Below are 17403 nucleotides of genomic sequence, written 5' to 3' on the forward strand. Positions count from 1 at the left end.
CTTCATTGTAATAATGTAAGGCAGACAACACGAGTGTCCACAAAGGCAACAGTTCCAGATCCACATATTAATGCCAGTACTTTTATTCAGCCAGCTCATCAACCAAAAAATTTCTTTTCACTTCTCTGCTAATTCTTTAAATTCCCAAAGAACTCAAAAATAATTCGTTAAGAACCAATTTTTTTTCAGTTTATTTGTTTCATTCTGACTTACCGAAAATCATCTGAAAAAAAAAGGGGGGGGGGGGGGGGGTCCATTCCCAAATGCAGCATCATTGCCTGTACCATTAGCAGAAAGAAAATGTCACCCAATTTTGTATGCAAGCAGAGACTGAGCTGCTTTGCAGAATCTATGTACACATCATTACACTCCAGGAAGTTAGCATTGCATGCATCAATGTTCTGCTCACATCAATATCTTTAACACACCAAAACTCAACACAGAACATGGATTCTATCACATGACCTTGCCATTGAACTGCCGCACTTGAGGTTGACCCCAAAACAGAGAGAGAGAGGCTGTCCGCAATGCATACTGCGATATTTTCAAATGCAAGCGAGGACCTATGCAACCACCAAGAGCTCTGAAAATCTGTGAACAAGCAAACAAGCATCACACTCGAATGCTACCCAAGACTAACATGTGCGCATCACCAGACAGTGCTGGGCCATCTGATGTGGCCAGGAGCAAGGACAGCAAAAAAAAAAAACGAGCACCTTGAAGCAAGAGACACTTCACAAAGAAGGTTTTGCTCAATGAAGGGGTCAGATGCTCATTTCAAAGAGCAAAATGCAACTGACAAATGAGAAGCTTCCTCCTTTACATTGGCACCAAATTAGTCATGAAACTCGAGAAATACTTCAGTACTTCTGAAGACAAGTTCATACCTCTCTGGCAATCAAACAAGTGAAGGGCATATATTGACATAATGGTGGCAAAGGCAAGCCAGCCGTTTGATGAAAACATCAAAGAACATTGAATGGTTCGATAAAGGAGAAATAGCTTCAATCTAACTTCCAGCAGAAGCTTAATTACAATTAATCCTCAACAAACATACAAAAAATGAAAAAGAAATGAAGCAAGAACACATTTCAGTGCAGTTTTTTCAAAGTTTACTTCTTTGAGATCTTGATACTTCCTGCTATCCAAAGAGCCAGAAATGCACTCATGTAAGTTGCAGAGCTCGAAGTTGGTTTTGCATTCTTTGAGCCTCTCGAAGCTGACAACTGCCTATTTGGAATGACTGTTTGCAGTGTTCCAAATGAAGCTGCGGTATAGATTCCCAGAATGCCTGGATAATTCATGTGTAAAAGCCCTTGTATTGAATTCCTGTACTAAACCTGTCACCAACATAACCATTTAACAATGAATGACTAGAGCTGAGTGGAGGCTGAACATAATTTTCAATTGTGAAGACCGACCAGAATGTTTATTTCATTACTTTCCATTACTAACGATACATGTTTAAAAAACAGCTTATTTCCTCGAATTTACTTACAAGCGGGGCCTCCAACCCGACTCGATTGTTTAAGTAATTCCCTTAACTTCCTTCAAAGCCTTGAGCCATTTGCGTGTGTGTCATGAGCTGCATTTGTAGTCAGCATCAGGGCCTTTTCCTAGTTGAATTGCTTCGTTTTAGTACACCTTGCATGGCAGTGTTAATTTTTTGTTATGAGTGAAGGCTGAAGGTTTATTAATAAATGAAATGAACATGTTAAATGTTTCAAGGAAACCCTGACGCCAAAAATACGAAGTTAATGCATTAAAGAAAACCGTCATCAGAAAATAGAATATTTCTCTCAATAGTAAATGAAACTGGCATGGCGTACGTTACAGATGTTCGCACAGAGAATGACAATGCGCAAGCGTTAACTAGTAGACATCTTGCAAAAAAAATAAAAAATCCCCAAGTAGAACATAATTTTCTACGTCCCCCATTTCGCTACGCACTATACGCAGTTGAACTCGTCACATTCAAACACGTTGGGCGCCTCACAATGCTCCGAAAGTTCCGAAAGTACGGTCCTAACGCAAAACTCAAGAAGTCGCCGCACACATTCGAGGCAAATCCACCTCTTTGAAGGCGGCGTTCAATCGTCCGCATATTTACCTCGTTAACTCGCACGTTAACGAGGGCAGCGCTTTTTAATGACTGGCCTCTAGTCCCAAGCATCGTGGTAGAAAACATCTGCAAGCATTCGGGGGCGCCACGAACTTCGGTGCTTCGGCTTATCACACGAAATTTCAGTTGAACAGCCATGCTGCTACAAGGCTATGACGGGATACATACTAGTCGACGCTTGTACTTACCATCTTGCTGTCGACTTTAGAAAACGTTCCAGTCGTATGTAATGCAAAAACATTTACAAACGCAATTCGTTCGAGAACGCCCAGCTCGACAGTTCTTTCCTGTCAAGCCGGTCAAGCTGCCATTTGCACTCGATTAGAAATCTGGGATACGCCGAATGTTGATGACGATGATCACACGTAGTACAAGCAACAAGATATTAAAATCAATTTTTTTTTACTTTGCCCTTTGAACAATTCAGAATAACTTTCTGTTCAGAACTATATGTTTTACATAGCAACAAATATTTTTATAAACCATTATTGCCAGTGCCTTGTCCGAGTTTCGATTCCTCTTTTCGGTTCCTCTACTCGGGAAACCCGCTGCTGTTGGAGCGCTTCGGCTACAGAGCCGGAGTTCCCAGGTTCGATCCCGGCCGCGGCGACCGCGTTTTGATGAAGGCGAAACGCAATGGGTCCCGTATGCTGTGCGATGTCAGTGCATGTTAAAGATCCTCAGGCGGTGGAAATTATTCCGGAGCCTACACTACAGCACCTCTTTTTTTTTCTTCTTTCACTCCTACCTTCCTCACTTCGCCTGTAGCGCGGTTTGGGTGTTCACCGAGATGTGAGACAATTATTGCGCCATTTCCTTTCCTCAAAAATCAATTTTCATTTTCTTTTCAGGAAGAATGAGGTCGCACAGCACACGGGCGCCTTAGCGTTTTTTGTTTTTTTTTTATGGAGGAAAAACGCTAAGGCGCCCGTGTGCTGTGCGATGTCAGTGCACGCTAAAGATCCCCAGATGGTCGAAATTATTCCGGAGCCCTCCACTACGGCACCTATTTCTTTCTTCTTCAACTCCTTCCCTTATCCCTTCCAATACGGCGCGGTTCAGGTGTCCAACGATATATGAGACAGATACTGCGCCATTTCCTTTCCCAAAAACCAATTATTATTATTATTATTAGAATGAGGTGATGTCATTGTGTTTCACCCAGACAATTTTTGTCGCTATAATAGCATTTTAATTGGTTATACGAAAATGAAAACTGGTTTTGGGGGAAGGAAATGACCCCGCCGCGGTGGTTCAGTGGTTAGGGCGATCGGTTACTGATCAGGAGTACCCGGTTCAAAACCCGACCGCGGCGGCTGCTTTTTTATGGAGGCAAAACCCTAAAGCGCCCGGATGCTGTGCGATGTCAGTGCACGTTAAAGATCCCCAGGTGGTCGAAATTTTTCCGGAGACCCACAACGGCACCTCTTTTTCGCTTTCTCTTTCGCTCCTTCCTTTATCTCTTCCCTTACGGCGCGGTTCAGGTGTCCAATGATATATGAGACAGATACTACGCCATTTCCTTTTCCCAAAACCAATTATTAATATTTATTAAAGGAAATGGCGCAGTATATCTCTCACATATTTTTTAAAATTTAATTGGTTTTGAGGAGAAAGGAAATGGCGCAGTATCTGTCTCATATATCGTTGGACAGCTGAACCGCGCCGTAAGAGAAGGGTAAAGGAGGGAGTGAAAGAATACGGAAGAGAGAGTTGCCGTAGTGGAGGGCTCCGGAATAATTTCGACCACCTGGGGATCTTTAACGTGCACTGACATCGCACAGCACACGGGCGCCTTAGCGTTTTTCCTCCATAAAAAACGCAGCCGCCGCGGTCGGTTCGAACCCGGGACTCCGGATCAGTAGTCGAGCGCCCTAACCACTGAGCCACCGCGGCGGGGCTCACATAATAATAATAATAATAATAATAATAATATTTATTAAAGGGAATGGCGCAGTATATCTCACATTTTTTTATTTAATTGGTTTTGGGGGAAAAGGAAATGGCGCAGTATCTCTCACATATATCGTTTGGACACCTGAACCGAGCCGTAAGGGAAGGGTAAAGGAGGGAGTGAAAGAAGAACGGAAGAGAGAGGTGCCGTAGTGGAGGGCTCCGGAATAATTTCGACCACCTGGGGATCTTTAACGTGCACTGACATCGCACAGCACACGGGCGCCTTAGCGTTTTTCCTCCATAAAAACGCAGCCGCCGCGGTCGGGTTCGAGCCCGGGAACTCCGGATCAGTAGTCGAGCGCCCTAACCACTGAGCCACCGCGGCGGGGCTCACATAATAATAATAATAATTATCACATATCGCTCCAGAGTTTGCTTTCACCATGAAGTAAAAAAAAATTAAAGAATGGTTTGCGAATGCGAAATCAAATGAAGAGCGTTAGCTAAGTTGTTTTCACCTATGCTTTCGACTATGATTTGCGTTATTATTAACTATGATCATTAACGTGCACCTCGCTATATCCGAAGCTCAAATTCGTTATTTCCGAATTCCACTTTCAGGTCCAAAATTAGGATGCCAACGTGTACATCACGAAACGGCGATTCGTTTGGTACCGACCGCATCCCTTTTCGACCACTGGATCTCACGCCACGCTCCTCCGAAGGTCGCCCCCATTACGGTTTCGAGGAATAAGGTCGTCGCTACGAATCCCTCTCACATACCAGGCTTCAACTCAACAACTTTGTGCATCGAATCGTGTCGGCCGCAACTTTGTCAATAATAATAATAATTGGTTTTTGGGGAAAGGAAATGGCGCAGTATCTGTCTCATATATCGTTGGACAGCTGAACCGCGCCGTAAGGGAAGGGATGAAGGAGGGAGTGAAAGAAGAAAGGAAGAGAGAGGTGCCGTAGTGGAGGGCTCCGGAATAATTTCGACCACCTGGGGATCTTTAACGAGCAATGACCTCGCATAGCACACGGGCGCCTTAGCGTTCTTCCTCCATAAAAACGCAGCCGCCGCGGTCGGGTTCGAACCCGGGAACTCCGGATCAGTAGCCGAGCGCCCTAACCACTGAGCCACCGCGGCGGGTTAAACTTCGTCACAAATGGCGATTTCAACTGGCACCAATGTCGGCACCCGCTCAGATGGTATACATATGTGCAGCGGGACGCCAGCCTAGAGGGCGACTGCGCGCCCCCGGGGACGTGACGTGGGGTCACATTTTGCATGATGCTGCAGCAATTTGATCACATGACCGGCCGCCATCTTTAAAACTTGGACGGACAAGAAACATTCGAATGTGAGCGCCTTTGCGTTCCGCCTCCATCGAAACGCGGCCGCCGCGGTCGGGTTCGAACCCGGGTACTCCGGATCAGTAGCCGAGCGCCCTATAACCACTGAGCCACCGCGGCGGGGCCAGCGTAGGGGGCAAACCGGCTGCCGTGCCGGCCCGACTACTGCGCGCGCATGGTCACTAGATGGGGGTCACACGATGCTGCAGCAATTTAAAACATGACCAGCCGCCATCTTGAAATCTCGGGTGGACAAGAAATGTTCGAGTGTAAGTAGTAAGAGCTAACGCTCCTGAAATATGTGTCATGAAGAGGAATCCGCCTTTTTTCATTTTCCTGTGCTGCCACCTCGCGTACAACGCTGGAAGCTCACTGGTAGGGTACTGCGCGCCCAACCCGGCCGGACTGAGTGCCGCTGCGGAGCACGTTTTGTTGGAATCTGTCAACGATGGCGTGTCCTGGGCAGCACCTGGTACCTGGAGGATTTCTAGGATTGACTGATGGCTTGGTGCGAAGTCCGAGGCAGGCTGTAGTGCCCACTGAAAAGCAAATTCTTCAGTATCTCCGATCATCCGGCATGCGATGCGCACCCCAGCTAGCGAGGGCCGCCGCTTCAGAGATGAAGGCTACATTCGGAACATAATGTTCAATGAAATATCCCCGATCAGTGAGGTTGGCGTTTTCCGCTGTATATGCCTGCCATTCATGAAAGGTGGATACTACATCGTGCACGCCGTAGTACAGAAAACGACTGGGGACAACAGTTTTCCCAAGCAATCGTTGTGCTCAAGCGCTGCCGAATAGCTACACGAGCTATAAAAGCACAAGCGTACTCGCAACAAAGCAGCTCTGTTAGAATTTCACTGTATTTTCCCACAACACACCGCTGCATAGGTTAAACAAGCATGCGCGTCCCTAAAGACGAGCGCGAGAGGCGCACATTAATCCATTCCGGCGATACCACGCAGAGCTCTTCATCATGGATATGGTTCGAACACACGCATAACGCACCTTCTTCTTCTGCCTCTTAATACATGGCACATACCCACACGAGGGGATTGGCCAGGGTGTAGTGGCATAAACAAGGAAATTTCCATAGGAGATTATGACAAAATTTTAGCACCATGCGTGAATGCTCTCGTAGCTTCTTTTTCTTGCCCACTCCATCGCGCGTTGAAAGCGGCTCACAGCACTTGCCCATTTGGCCTTCTTGCTTGAGAAAGCAAAAAGCGTCGGAACGAAGTCTGGGTGCCGCGGTGACATTCGAGGCCTTCCTTCCCATGAATAAAACACTTCGTGATAGACTGCACACGCATTTAAACACAGTACCTCATCCGTACCTGTCACAAAGTGATTCCCGCACAGTCTTGACGTGCTTGACGGTGCCCAAGGGCGGCACGATTGTCGAGCCGGCGAACTGCTTTTATCCACGCTTCGCGTCGAAGGCTGTCCCGGGAAGCGCTCCGAAAGCGAAAAAATCCGAGTTTACTTCCCTTTACATATTGGGCATTGCTGCCGTATGCAACACATTTCGTAGGTATCGCCAAATGCGTCGCGCTGAACGCCCGACGGCTGCAGCAACGCACCCCGCGTAGGAAGCCGGTTTGTTTACACTTCCACGACCGGTCTCGAGTGGAGCGAGCGACCCTTCCAATATGTTTCGCGACACCGCCGCCAGGGGATGGGCGCATGCGCAGTCGCGTCGTGAAAAAGGCGGATTCTCAACCCGCCGCGGTGGCTCAGTGGTTAGTGCGCTCGGCTACTGATCCGGAGTTCCCGGGCTCGAACCCGACCGCGGCGGCTGCGTTTTTATGGAGGCAAAACGCTAAGGCGCCCGTGTGCTGTGCGACGTCAGAGCACGTTAAAAATCCCCAGGTGGTCTAAATTATTCCGGAGCCCTCCACTACGGCACTTCTTCCTTTCTTCTTTCACTCCCTCATTTATCCCTTCCCTTAAGGCGCGGTTCAGGTGTCCGCCGACATGTGAGACGGATACTTCGCCATTTCCTTTCCCCAAAAACCAATTAAAAAGCAATTCATTATTAGAAAGGAAGAAGAGGCCGGCACGAGCGATGATTATCCGGCCTGCTGCTTTACACTGCGCGTGCGCGGAAAGGCATAAATATTATGCAGCAGGTCTCATGGATATGTGCTTGGTGCGAAAAATTTGCGCGCAGTGCAACAAGCTCATGCCAGATCGGGTCGCCGTGCTCGTGAAATGTGTGCGCGTCAACGCCTTGTACGCACTCTACAGCTCTATCCGCACTGCCACGTTCAGAAGGAAAAGAGCCATGTTTGGACCTATCTGGTCAATCAGCGAAAGAAACGCACCACGGCCTTCCAGCACCTACCACGAGCAGGGTCGGATTAAGAAAAATGGAGCCCTGGGCTAATGCGCATGCAGGCCCCCTTTCCCTATACTGACCACCCCCCCCCCCCCCCCCGTCGCTGGCTACGCTACTAGAAATATGCCATGTTTAATTTTAATTCCACCAAATTAAAAATAACGAAGTGCGATCAACGGGATTATTATTATTTTTGTTACTTTTATTATTAAAAGGAAAAATACAAAACTTGCTTCAAACGCGGGTTGTTGTAAACACCAATTCAGATAGTTCACTTTGTGATTTAATCTGAATTCTGTTTTCAGCAAAAGCTAGGCTTTAAGGAATAGTTTACTGCACTCAAGACGAACAAGAACGTAGAAAAGACAACAAAGCTCAGATGTCGATCCTTCTGAAGCTAAGTTTAATCACAGGAGGAGACGCATGGTTGTATCCAAATCATTATTTATTAAAATTAAAGCATCAGACTGCAGTAATCGCTATACACGTTACTCTATAAATATGCAGTAGGTATATACAATACTTAGTGCAATACAAACACCATAAAAATGCAGTAGAATGCAGATGAAAATTGCCAACTCTAATTACAGAACATTACTTGAAAATATTTTCGTTAAAGGTAAGACAAGCAAGGACGACACCAAATAAACGTGGCACTATCAAAAACAACAAAACTACAGTTCTTTATAAGCTAAATATCACAAGAAAAATAAACAAGAGACGAACAACGAAGATTTGCATATCTTGAATTACACTGCTCAGCGTTTCATTGCCAACGTGGAGGCTGGGAGGCGACACAACAAACTTAATGGAACTATTCATGCATAGCGCAAACAGTCCTCTTTTAAAATGGCATCTTTCGCGCCTTCGCTTTGGCGAAATCGGATATAGTCTGTTCGAAGGAGAGATCGCGGAGGAGGTCAGTTTAAATGGACATGATAGCAAGCGAGTTCACCTTGTCGTCAGGGAGACTCGAACGAAGGCGATTTTTTATCAGCGACCACTTGGAAAACGATCGTTCGGTCTCACAGTTTGCCACGGCTATGCTTAAGTACATTCGCAAAACAATAGAAAGGTTCTGAAACACATCAATAAGCTTTCTTTCGTGCAGCAACTTCATTATTCCCAGGGGACTCGTGTCCTGGCGCACAGAGTTGTGCAGAAAGTTCCCCAAAGAAACGATTTCAGCGGAAAATGCTGGCTCAAAATATTTTTGTAGGATTTCACCAACTTCTTAGCCTGCTCTGCCAGAGAGGCCTCGCTCCCAACTTCTGTCAGCAATTTTAAGAAACCGAAACTTTCGCAGAGTTCAATGTAGGCAGCCTTTCGCACTCGGAAAGCAGAGCCTGGTCTTTCAAGTACAACATTGTAGGTCTGTAGGATAAAGCGCACTATCGCTTTTTACGTCAGGGTGCTTTCTGAAAACGATGCGTTTGCCCTCATCCTGATAACATTGATTGGTACTCAGCGTGCGTGCTCTCTCTTCGAAGGTATCAAATAGAGGTCGCCAAGAATTAACAAAGCCTTCTAGAGAGCTCAGCAGATCTACAGCAGTTGAAATGTGTAGGCCTGGTTTCTGAAGTGCTACGCTCGTTTTGTCAAAGCGCTCCAAGATTTCACTGCAGAAATCGCCATGAATGCAGCCTCTAGTTTTGTCATTTTCTTGAAGGGCGAGTGCACTTCGTTCCTAGTGTCACCGGTTTCTTCCTCGTTCATTGATATAGCTTCAAGGCAACACAAGACTGCCATTGAAAATTTTCAGAATGGCCTTACATGATTCAGCATGTCTTGATCACCTGGTCTCAGACTTTTCAAAACAAGCTGCTAGCCAGTTCCGCCCATGCTGTAGAAAGGATACCTCCATCGCTTAGGTGAGACAGCAAAGAACACATACAGTCTCAGAATTACAGTGAAAATTTTGACTGCCTCAAGGCAACTGTCAACGCTACACACGCCAACTAAGTTCAGTGAATGACCAGCACACGGACCGTGACGTGGACTGCCAATCCGTTCAGGTGTTTGATATGAGGTTGCAGTCCTTGGTATTTTCCTGACATATTACTCGCATTATCATAAGCACCTACTATCATCAATTGAGATGCCATTGGTCGTCAAGTGGGACATAACAGTATCGAAATGTTACAAGCCAGTATGCGATTCGATTGGAAGAAATCCAAAAAGCCTTCGTACATTTTTTCATTTAAATAGTATCGTAAAGCAACTGACAGCAGATCAAAGTGAGCAAGGTGTGGAGTCGAATAAAATATTAAAAAGAAGTATTTTGCGCGTTTCACTTCGTCAACGAGACGTTCCTTGACAGCCTTGGCCATACGCTCCATAAATTCATCACAAATTATTTTTGACAGATACGATGGGTGACATTTTCCTTTGTTCCCGTAGCGTTTGATGTGCTCCTATAGAAAGGGATCAAACTTGGTAATCCATGGCCTCGAGCACTCCCACATAATTGCTATTTCTCGGTGAACCAAAAATCTCCTCACTGCCTCTAAACGCTAGGTTGCGCTCAGCTAGAAGCTTAACTACAACGACTACGCTCTTCAACGCCTCTGTCCAGTAATTAAGTGGTCTCAGTGTCAAGATGCTTAACCAGCTCCTTGTCAATTGTGCTGCTCAAGTTAGAGCGGGCGAGCCAAGCTGCCACGTAGTTCCGGTGCTCGACGCTATTATCATGTGCGCAAACCTTTTCTTCTGCTCTTTTCCAATTATAAAAGCCGTGCGTGGTGAAAGCACTGGGGTCGCCTGAAATCGAAAATAGTTTGCACCTGAAACAGTAAGCGGAACCATTGGACTCCGAGTACATTAACCAGTGTCGCTCGTACGCCTCCCCATTTACAGCCTTTCGCACGAAAAGATGAGGTGACATATAGCGTTTCTGAGTTTAGTATTGCCTTTCGGAAGGCGGAAAATTTTCTGTCCGATTTTGAAAATACACTGGCCCTTTCCCAAGGCATACACTCCGAAAACTGTCAGTAATAACGTCCGGCCACTTAGCAGGGTCACTTCGGAGAATCTCACAACGTGCCTCTTGCTGCGGGGGTGTCTGTATTTCTTTGTTGCCGCAACGAGAAGCCGTCTCATTCGTACTCTCGAGGCACACTTTGTGGGCGGGATTTGAAGCCAAACTAACAGGAAACAAGGCGGTCGCTTCTTGAATTGTTTCCTGGCGCTCGTCAGTAGAAAGAGGCTCATTGGGGAGGTTTGGAACCTGTTGATCAGTAGTAGTAGAAATCGGGCGTGGTGGACCGGGCACCTGGAGCTCTGTGGCAGGGGCTCGGCCGAGTAACATTGACGTTGCTGACTCACGAACAGGACAGGGCTCGGTTAGCGTCGGTTGCTCATAAACATGGATGACCGAGGTTGGCGCCGTTTTCACAGGATCCAGAAAAACAAGATGTGTAAAACCATGCATCTTGCTAGGAAACCGTGGTGATGGAGTTGGCAAGTCTTCCACAGAAGCACAATCGGTACTATTGGGAGTTTGACACGGACTCTGGGCAGAACGATCATACTGCTCCGCGGAAGCTGCATTCAGTAGGTACTTTGTCATCTTTGGTAGCTTCTTTTCATGCTCTTCTCTTTCTAACTTCGCCTTTCGTTTAGACGCACCACTTTGATGCTGCCAATCGAACATTTTCGCATGAATGGATGCTAATTGTTCACCGCACCGGGCACTTCGTCAGTCCGACGTCACCGCAGGTGTCCAACGGTGGCAGTCCCGATGACTGGCGCACGCTGCCTGGATGGTCCGTGGCTGGCCGAGTGGTGCGTCCCCGCGGGGGCTCCTCAGCGGGCGCGCTTATGCAAGCTTAACCGGCGGCTTGTGGCTGAATCGCAGCCCGCGATCAACTTTCTTTCATAGACGCGCGACGCGTCTGTCGGTTACTAGCGCCAAAGCAGGCGTTCACATACGCACTGTGTTCCTTGTACAAATTCCCTCCTTTCTCTATTTTTCTTTCGCCCCGTCGACGCCGAGCGCGAGAACGAAGGGGAGGGGCCGACTCTTAGCGCGGGCGAAGATACGCGCACTCCGTCGCCTCAGGGTCTTTTCTCCTTCTTTCTAGAAAGTTCGGCGGCCAGACTCACCTACTTTTACCGTCGAGCGCGCGCGAGGGTGCGCAGCCACTAGACAGGAATGGGCCCTGGAGACAAGCCTTTGTGTCCAGCTCTCCAACTTCCCACTTAACTCTTCCACAACCCTGGCCCGAACAATGAACATTCCATGCCACCAAATTTCACGCCTTTTAGCCGAGGTCTCTAAGCTACGGCAACGCCGTGAACTGCTTGCTCGCCGTAGACAACCAGTGGAATCCCACTCCACGCCAATCAATGCTGCAGAGCCTTCGACTACGTCCAGCCCTCATGCGTTTTTCGCAGACTCTACCAGGTCTTCTGCATGCATCACTGCAGGATAACTCAACAACATCCCTCCTCCGATTTATGGTGAACCAGTTATCTGACCTGACATCAGTTCTATTACAACGCTTGGAAGCCTAATCGAAAATGGCCAGTACACGTAGTTCTGGTGTGCTCCAATGGAACTGCAGAGCCCTCTCCACAAAGCTGGGAGAGCTGAAATCTCGACTTCGCATGAACAAGCTCCAGGTGTGGGCCCTGCTACTGCAGGAGACCAATGCCTTGCCATCCATTCCGGGCTTGCTGGCAAAATTGCACAAAAATGGCGGGCCTGACACCGATGTCCCTTTTTTTGACAGATATGTTTTTTTTTAGTTTTATGCGGGTTTAACGTCCAAAAGCGACTCAGGCTATGAGGGACGCCGTAGTGAAGGGCTCCGAGGGAGGGAGAGAGAGAGAGAAAACTTTATTTGGTCCATTAAGTGTTTAACGTTCGGTCTTCGTCTGCATCGCTGCAGACTCGACCTTCAAAGCAGGGTTGGGCCCCTAGTCCAGGGCACCACTGTGTCGCGCTGCTTCGCTTGCGTGCTGCACCATTGCCCTTTGGGCGGCGAGCTCGCAGCTGGTAAGCCGGCTCTCCCACTGCTCCGCACTCGGGGTTTTGTGTTGCTGGAACGTGTAGTTTCGCTTACACTGCCAGGTTATATGGTAAAGCGTGGGGGTTGCCCCGAACCACGGGCATGTGCTCCTATACTGTGTAGGATTCATCTTGCTAAGTATACGTAGGTTAAAGAATGTTCCCGTTTGCAGCCTCCGCCAACTAGCTGCTTCTTGTTGTGTGAGGCCCTTATGTGACGGGGAGTATCTAATTCGCCTGCCTCTTTGATAGTTTAGGTATTCTTAAAATCCGATCTCCACGGTGAAGCGCTGTCCCAGGGCGTATGGCCGCTCGGCTCGGTACGTGATCTCTCGAGCCAAGCTGTCTGCCCTTTCGTATCCTTCTATCCCCGTGTGTGCCGGAATCCAGATTAATTTGTGGGTTGCTGTTTTTCTGACGTGTACTGCTTCGCGGAGGATAGCTAAGGCAGCCCTGCAGATTCTACCTTTCGTATAGTTTCTGCATGTCTCTCTTGAGTCCGTTAGGATGACCAATGATTCGTCTTTTCGATAACCCTCAGCCGCTGCCAGCGCAACAGCGACCTCCTCTGCTTCCGCTATCCTGACGCTACGTGTAGTTGCGCAGGTGATTAGATTGCCTGCGTTATCAACTACCACCGAAGCTGTCTTGTAGTAGCTTTCGCGTCTATTCCATGGATACATGGTTGCATCCGTGAAAACTGTGTTTTCTAATTTGGCTAAGTACCTCTCCACATAATCTGCCCGCGCCTGTCTCGTGGCCGCGTGGAGATTTGAGTCCATGTTTTTCGGAATGGGATTGACCTGCAGGGTTTTACGGATCTCGTCGGGTATATCGGCGGATCGATCGAGATGCCCCTTTGGGTCGCGGCCCAACCTTGTCAGGAGTGCTCTTCCTACAGCCGTGTTTCTGAGTCGTTGCAGCTGTGCTTCGTGCTGTGCTTCTGCCAGCTCCACAAAGGTGTTGCTGATTCCTAGCTGTAGCAGCTTCTCATTCGATGTGTTTCTTGGTAGGTGGAGTGCCGTCTTGTATGCCTTCCTTAGGATTGTCTCTGCCTGTTCCGTTTCGCTTTTGATCATGGGGTGGTATGGCAGCGAGTAGATGACCCTACTGACTATGAGGCTTCATACTAGTTTTAGCATGTCTTCTTCTTTCCTTCCATGTCTTCAGTTGGAGACTCTGGTTATCATTCTGCTTTGCCGAGCAGGCAGAGTGTGTGGCTGCATTTTCTGCTTGCTTGCAGCCACATCCCTAGGACTCTTATGTTTTTCTCCGGGATGTTTTGCCCCTCTAGTTTCACTTCGAGCGGCGCGTCGGTGGGATGTCTTCCTACCCTCAATAGTTCGGACTTTTCTGTAGAGCAGGCTAGTCCTCTTTTCTTCACGTATCTTTCAACGCATGTTGCTGCTCGTTGTAGCAGATCTTGCTTTTCCCCCAGGGATCCATGGTTCACCCAGACCGTGATGTCGTCTGCGTACATCGCGTGCTGGATGCCCTGGATTCTGCTGAGTCTTCTCGCTAGGCCGATCATCGCCACATTAAAGAGTATGGGCGAGATGGCCGAGCCCTGGGGTGTTCCTTTGCTCTGGGTGGTGAAGACGTCACTCTTCAGCTCCCCTAGTCCCACCGTGGCCGTTCTGTTGGTCAAGAAGTCCTTGACATAGTCATGGATTCTTCTCCCGCAGTTGGTGTTGTTTAGCCCCTCGATTATAGCGGCGTGGCCGATGTTGTCAAAGGCATCTTTTATGTCGAGTGTCATGACTACGTTCTCCCCTTGTTTGGGCATTGTCTCCAGGACTTCTTCTTTAAGCTGCAGAAGTACGTCCTGCCTCAAGAGGTTCGCCCTGAAGCCGAACATGGTGTCCGGGTAGAGCCTCTTGTTTTCTAGGTGTTGCTGGATGCGTCTCGTGACGATCCTCTCGTACAGTTTTCCTAGGCAAGAAGTGAGGGAAATTGGTCTGAGTTTCTCGATCTGCAGCTTCTTGCCTGGTTTGGAGATCATGACTACTACGGCATGCTTCCACTCAGCTGGTATCTTTCCTTCTTCCCATAGTCTGTTTAGGTAGGCCGTCAACTGGTCCACCGCTACGTCGCTTAAATTTCTTATGGGAGAGTTTCTAATTCTATCTGCTCCTGCCGCTGTGTTTTTCGTAATGGCTCTCATTGGCGCGGTGACTTCCTCTCTGGTGATGGGCTTGTTCATATCTGGATTTTCTTCTCCAAGGTAGTTTCCTTCGTGGCCCTTGGGCTCATCTGTGCCGTAGCATTTGGTTCTGACTTCATCGAGGAGCTGCTCGTCTGTTCCCTGATATTGGTGCACTAGTCTCTGTATGGCTTTTCCGCTCTCTTCTTTAGTCTTGGTAGGATCCATTAGAGCCTTTAGAATCCGCCACGTTTTAGCCGGACTGAGTGTTCCATTCAGCGAAGTGCTGAACTGTTGCCACCCTTGCCTGGCTAAGTGTGTTGCGTACTCTTCTGCTTGGGATGTTACCTCGGCTATCTTCTTTAGCTTCCTATTAAATTTCTGTTTCTTCCACCTCTTAATAAGACAACGTCTTGTCTCCCATAGCCTGAGTAGCCGCTCTGTCCACCTCTGGTGCTTCTTCTGTACGATCTACCTCCTTAGTATACATTTCCTGTATTTGTTTAAGTTGTTGGGACCACTCTCCTATCGAGGTAAGGTTGCCCTCTAGTTGCCGGCAGTGGTGCCTAAAGGCGTCCCCAGTCCGTGAGGCGGGCGTGCCAATTTTTCTCTTGACGTTATCTGCTGCGGTGGCTTATTCTTATGATGTGATGGTCGCTTCCAGGGTTTCTAGCGGATTCTCCCATTCCGCTTGTTTTGCTCCTTTGACAAAGGTTAGGTCGGGACACGTGCCTGGGCTGACGCTGTTCCCCTGCCTAGTTGGTTGATTTTCGTCTGTGAGGAGCTCGCATCTGATGCTTTCTGCAGCTACGCAGATATTACGACCCTTCTTTTCCGTCTTTGGGGTAGCCCCAGCTCGGGCTCTTAGCGTTAAAGTCTCCCGCTATATCTAGGGTGTTCAGCCCGGCAAGCCTGCTCGCCCCGGCGAGAGCTTTATAAAGTCCGCTTTCTTCTGCCTTGGGGGACTATATAGGTTTACTATGAAGGTACTCCTAACTTTTCTTTTCTTTTTCGAAAATTTCGGCTACCTGTGGTTGTTTAATGTGCACTGACTTCGCACAGTACACGGGCCTCTAGAATTTCACCTCCATCGAAATTCGACCGCCGTGGCCGGGATCGTATCCGCGTCTTTCGGGTCAGCAGCCGAGCGTCATAACCACTGAGCCACCACGGCGGCTTTTTCGTGAAGTATTGTTTACTCTTACTATATTCGAAAGTTGGTATAAATAAGCACCCACTTTGCGATATGAACTTATAAAAGATGCCAACTTCACCTGAAAAAATAAGTCACGCTATGTGCAACACACACACTCACACGGAAGACAGATGACTTTCACAGTTAATCAAATGCGAAGTATAGATGCGCTAGCAGTGCTTGAGGGAGCGCGAGCTACACACGCTCATACGTCCGGAGTGCCAAGCGAGAGACCCACGCTACCTGCGGAACGCACGCTAACTCAAGGCAGATGCTGACGCACGCTACACGGCCGCAGCCTCTCCCTTACTGGCTGCAGCTGCGCGACCGCGCCACCTCCCCGGTCGATAATCCACGTGACGCGCGCATCACCACCTGCTTCTCTCACGCGCTTCAAGGTCATGGCGTCGTGGCGTTGCTTGGAATACACCCAAGCGAAATTCATGACTACGGGCAATAGTGCTGGTGCACTAAAAAAATGAGGGTCGATTTGCGTGGTCGGAAAATAATAATAATAATAATTGGTTTTGGGCCAAAGGAAATGGCGCAGTATCTGTCTCATATATCGTTGGACACCTGAACCGCGCCGTAAGGGAAGGGATAAAGGAGGAAGTAAAAGAACAAATGAAGAACGAGGTGCCCGTAGTGGAGGGCACCGATATAACCTCGACCATGAGAGGATCGACCCGCCGCGGTGGCTCAGTGGTTAGGGCGCTCGGCTACTGATCCGGAGTTCCCGGGTTCGAACCCGACCGCGGCGGCTGCGTTTTTATGGAGGAAAAACGCTAAGGCTCCCGTGTGCTGTGCAATGTCAGTGCACGTTAAAGATACCCAGGTGGTCGAAATTATTCCGGAGCCCTCCACTACGGCACCTCTATCTTCCTTTCTCCTTTCACTACCTCATTTATCTCTCTCTTTACGGCGCGGTTCACGTGTCCGCCAATATATGAGACAGATACTAAGCCATTTCCTTTCCCAAAAACCAATTATTATTATTATTATGGGGACCTTTAACGTGCACTGAATTCGAACAGCACACCGGCGCCTTACCGTTCTGCCTCCAAAAAAACGCAGCCGCCGCGTTTTTGGGGAAAGGAAAGGGTGCAGTATCTCTGTCACATCTCGGCTGACACCTGAACCGCGCCATAAGGGAAGGGATAAAGGAGGGAGCTCTAGGTGCTCTTTCCTGCTTTTCCTTTTTGTATATTATTTCTTATTCTATATTGTATTTTCTTCCTCCTCCTCTGCGTCTAACCCCTACAAATAAAGGGAGACACCAATGAAGCAAATCACTCTTGAAAAAAAGATCGGTCCTCCTATCGAAACGACGAGCAAA

At 48.2% G+C, this 17403-nt stretch overlaps 1 protein-coding gene across 3 annotated transcripts in view; it reads right to left on the minus strand.

Annotated features, from left to right (window-relative positions):
* The window catches only part of AP-1sigma (AP-1 complex subunit sigma-2), a 524179-nt gene that overhangs the window by 31236 nt on the left and 475540 nt on the right, over positions 1–17403 (minus strand). For all 3 annotated transcript variants that reach the window (XM_077657685.1, XM_077657687.1, XM_077657686.1), the window contains exon 2: positions 2311–2418. In XM_077657685.1, the coding sequence (XP_077513811.1) occupies positions 2311–2313 (3 nt within the window). In that variant the 5' untranslated portion in view covers positions 2314–2418. The remainder of the gene's footprint in view (positions 1–2310; positions 2419–17403) is intronic.

This window comes from Amblyomma americanum, chromosome 3 (genome assembly GCF_052857255.1).
Source record: "Amblyomma americanum isolate KBUSLIRL-KWMA chromosome 3, ASM5285725v1, whole genome shotgun sequence".
Classification (NCBI taxonomy): Eukaryota; Metazoa; Arthropoda; class Arachnida; order Ixodida; family Ixodidae; genus Amblyomma; species Amblyomma americanum.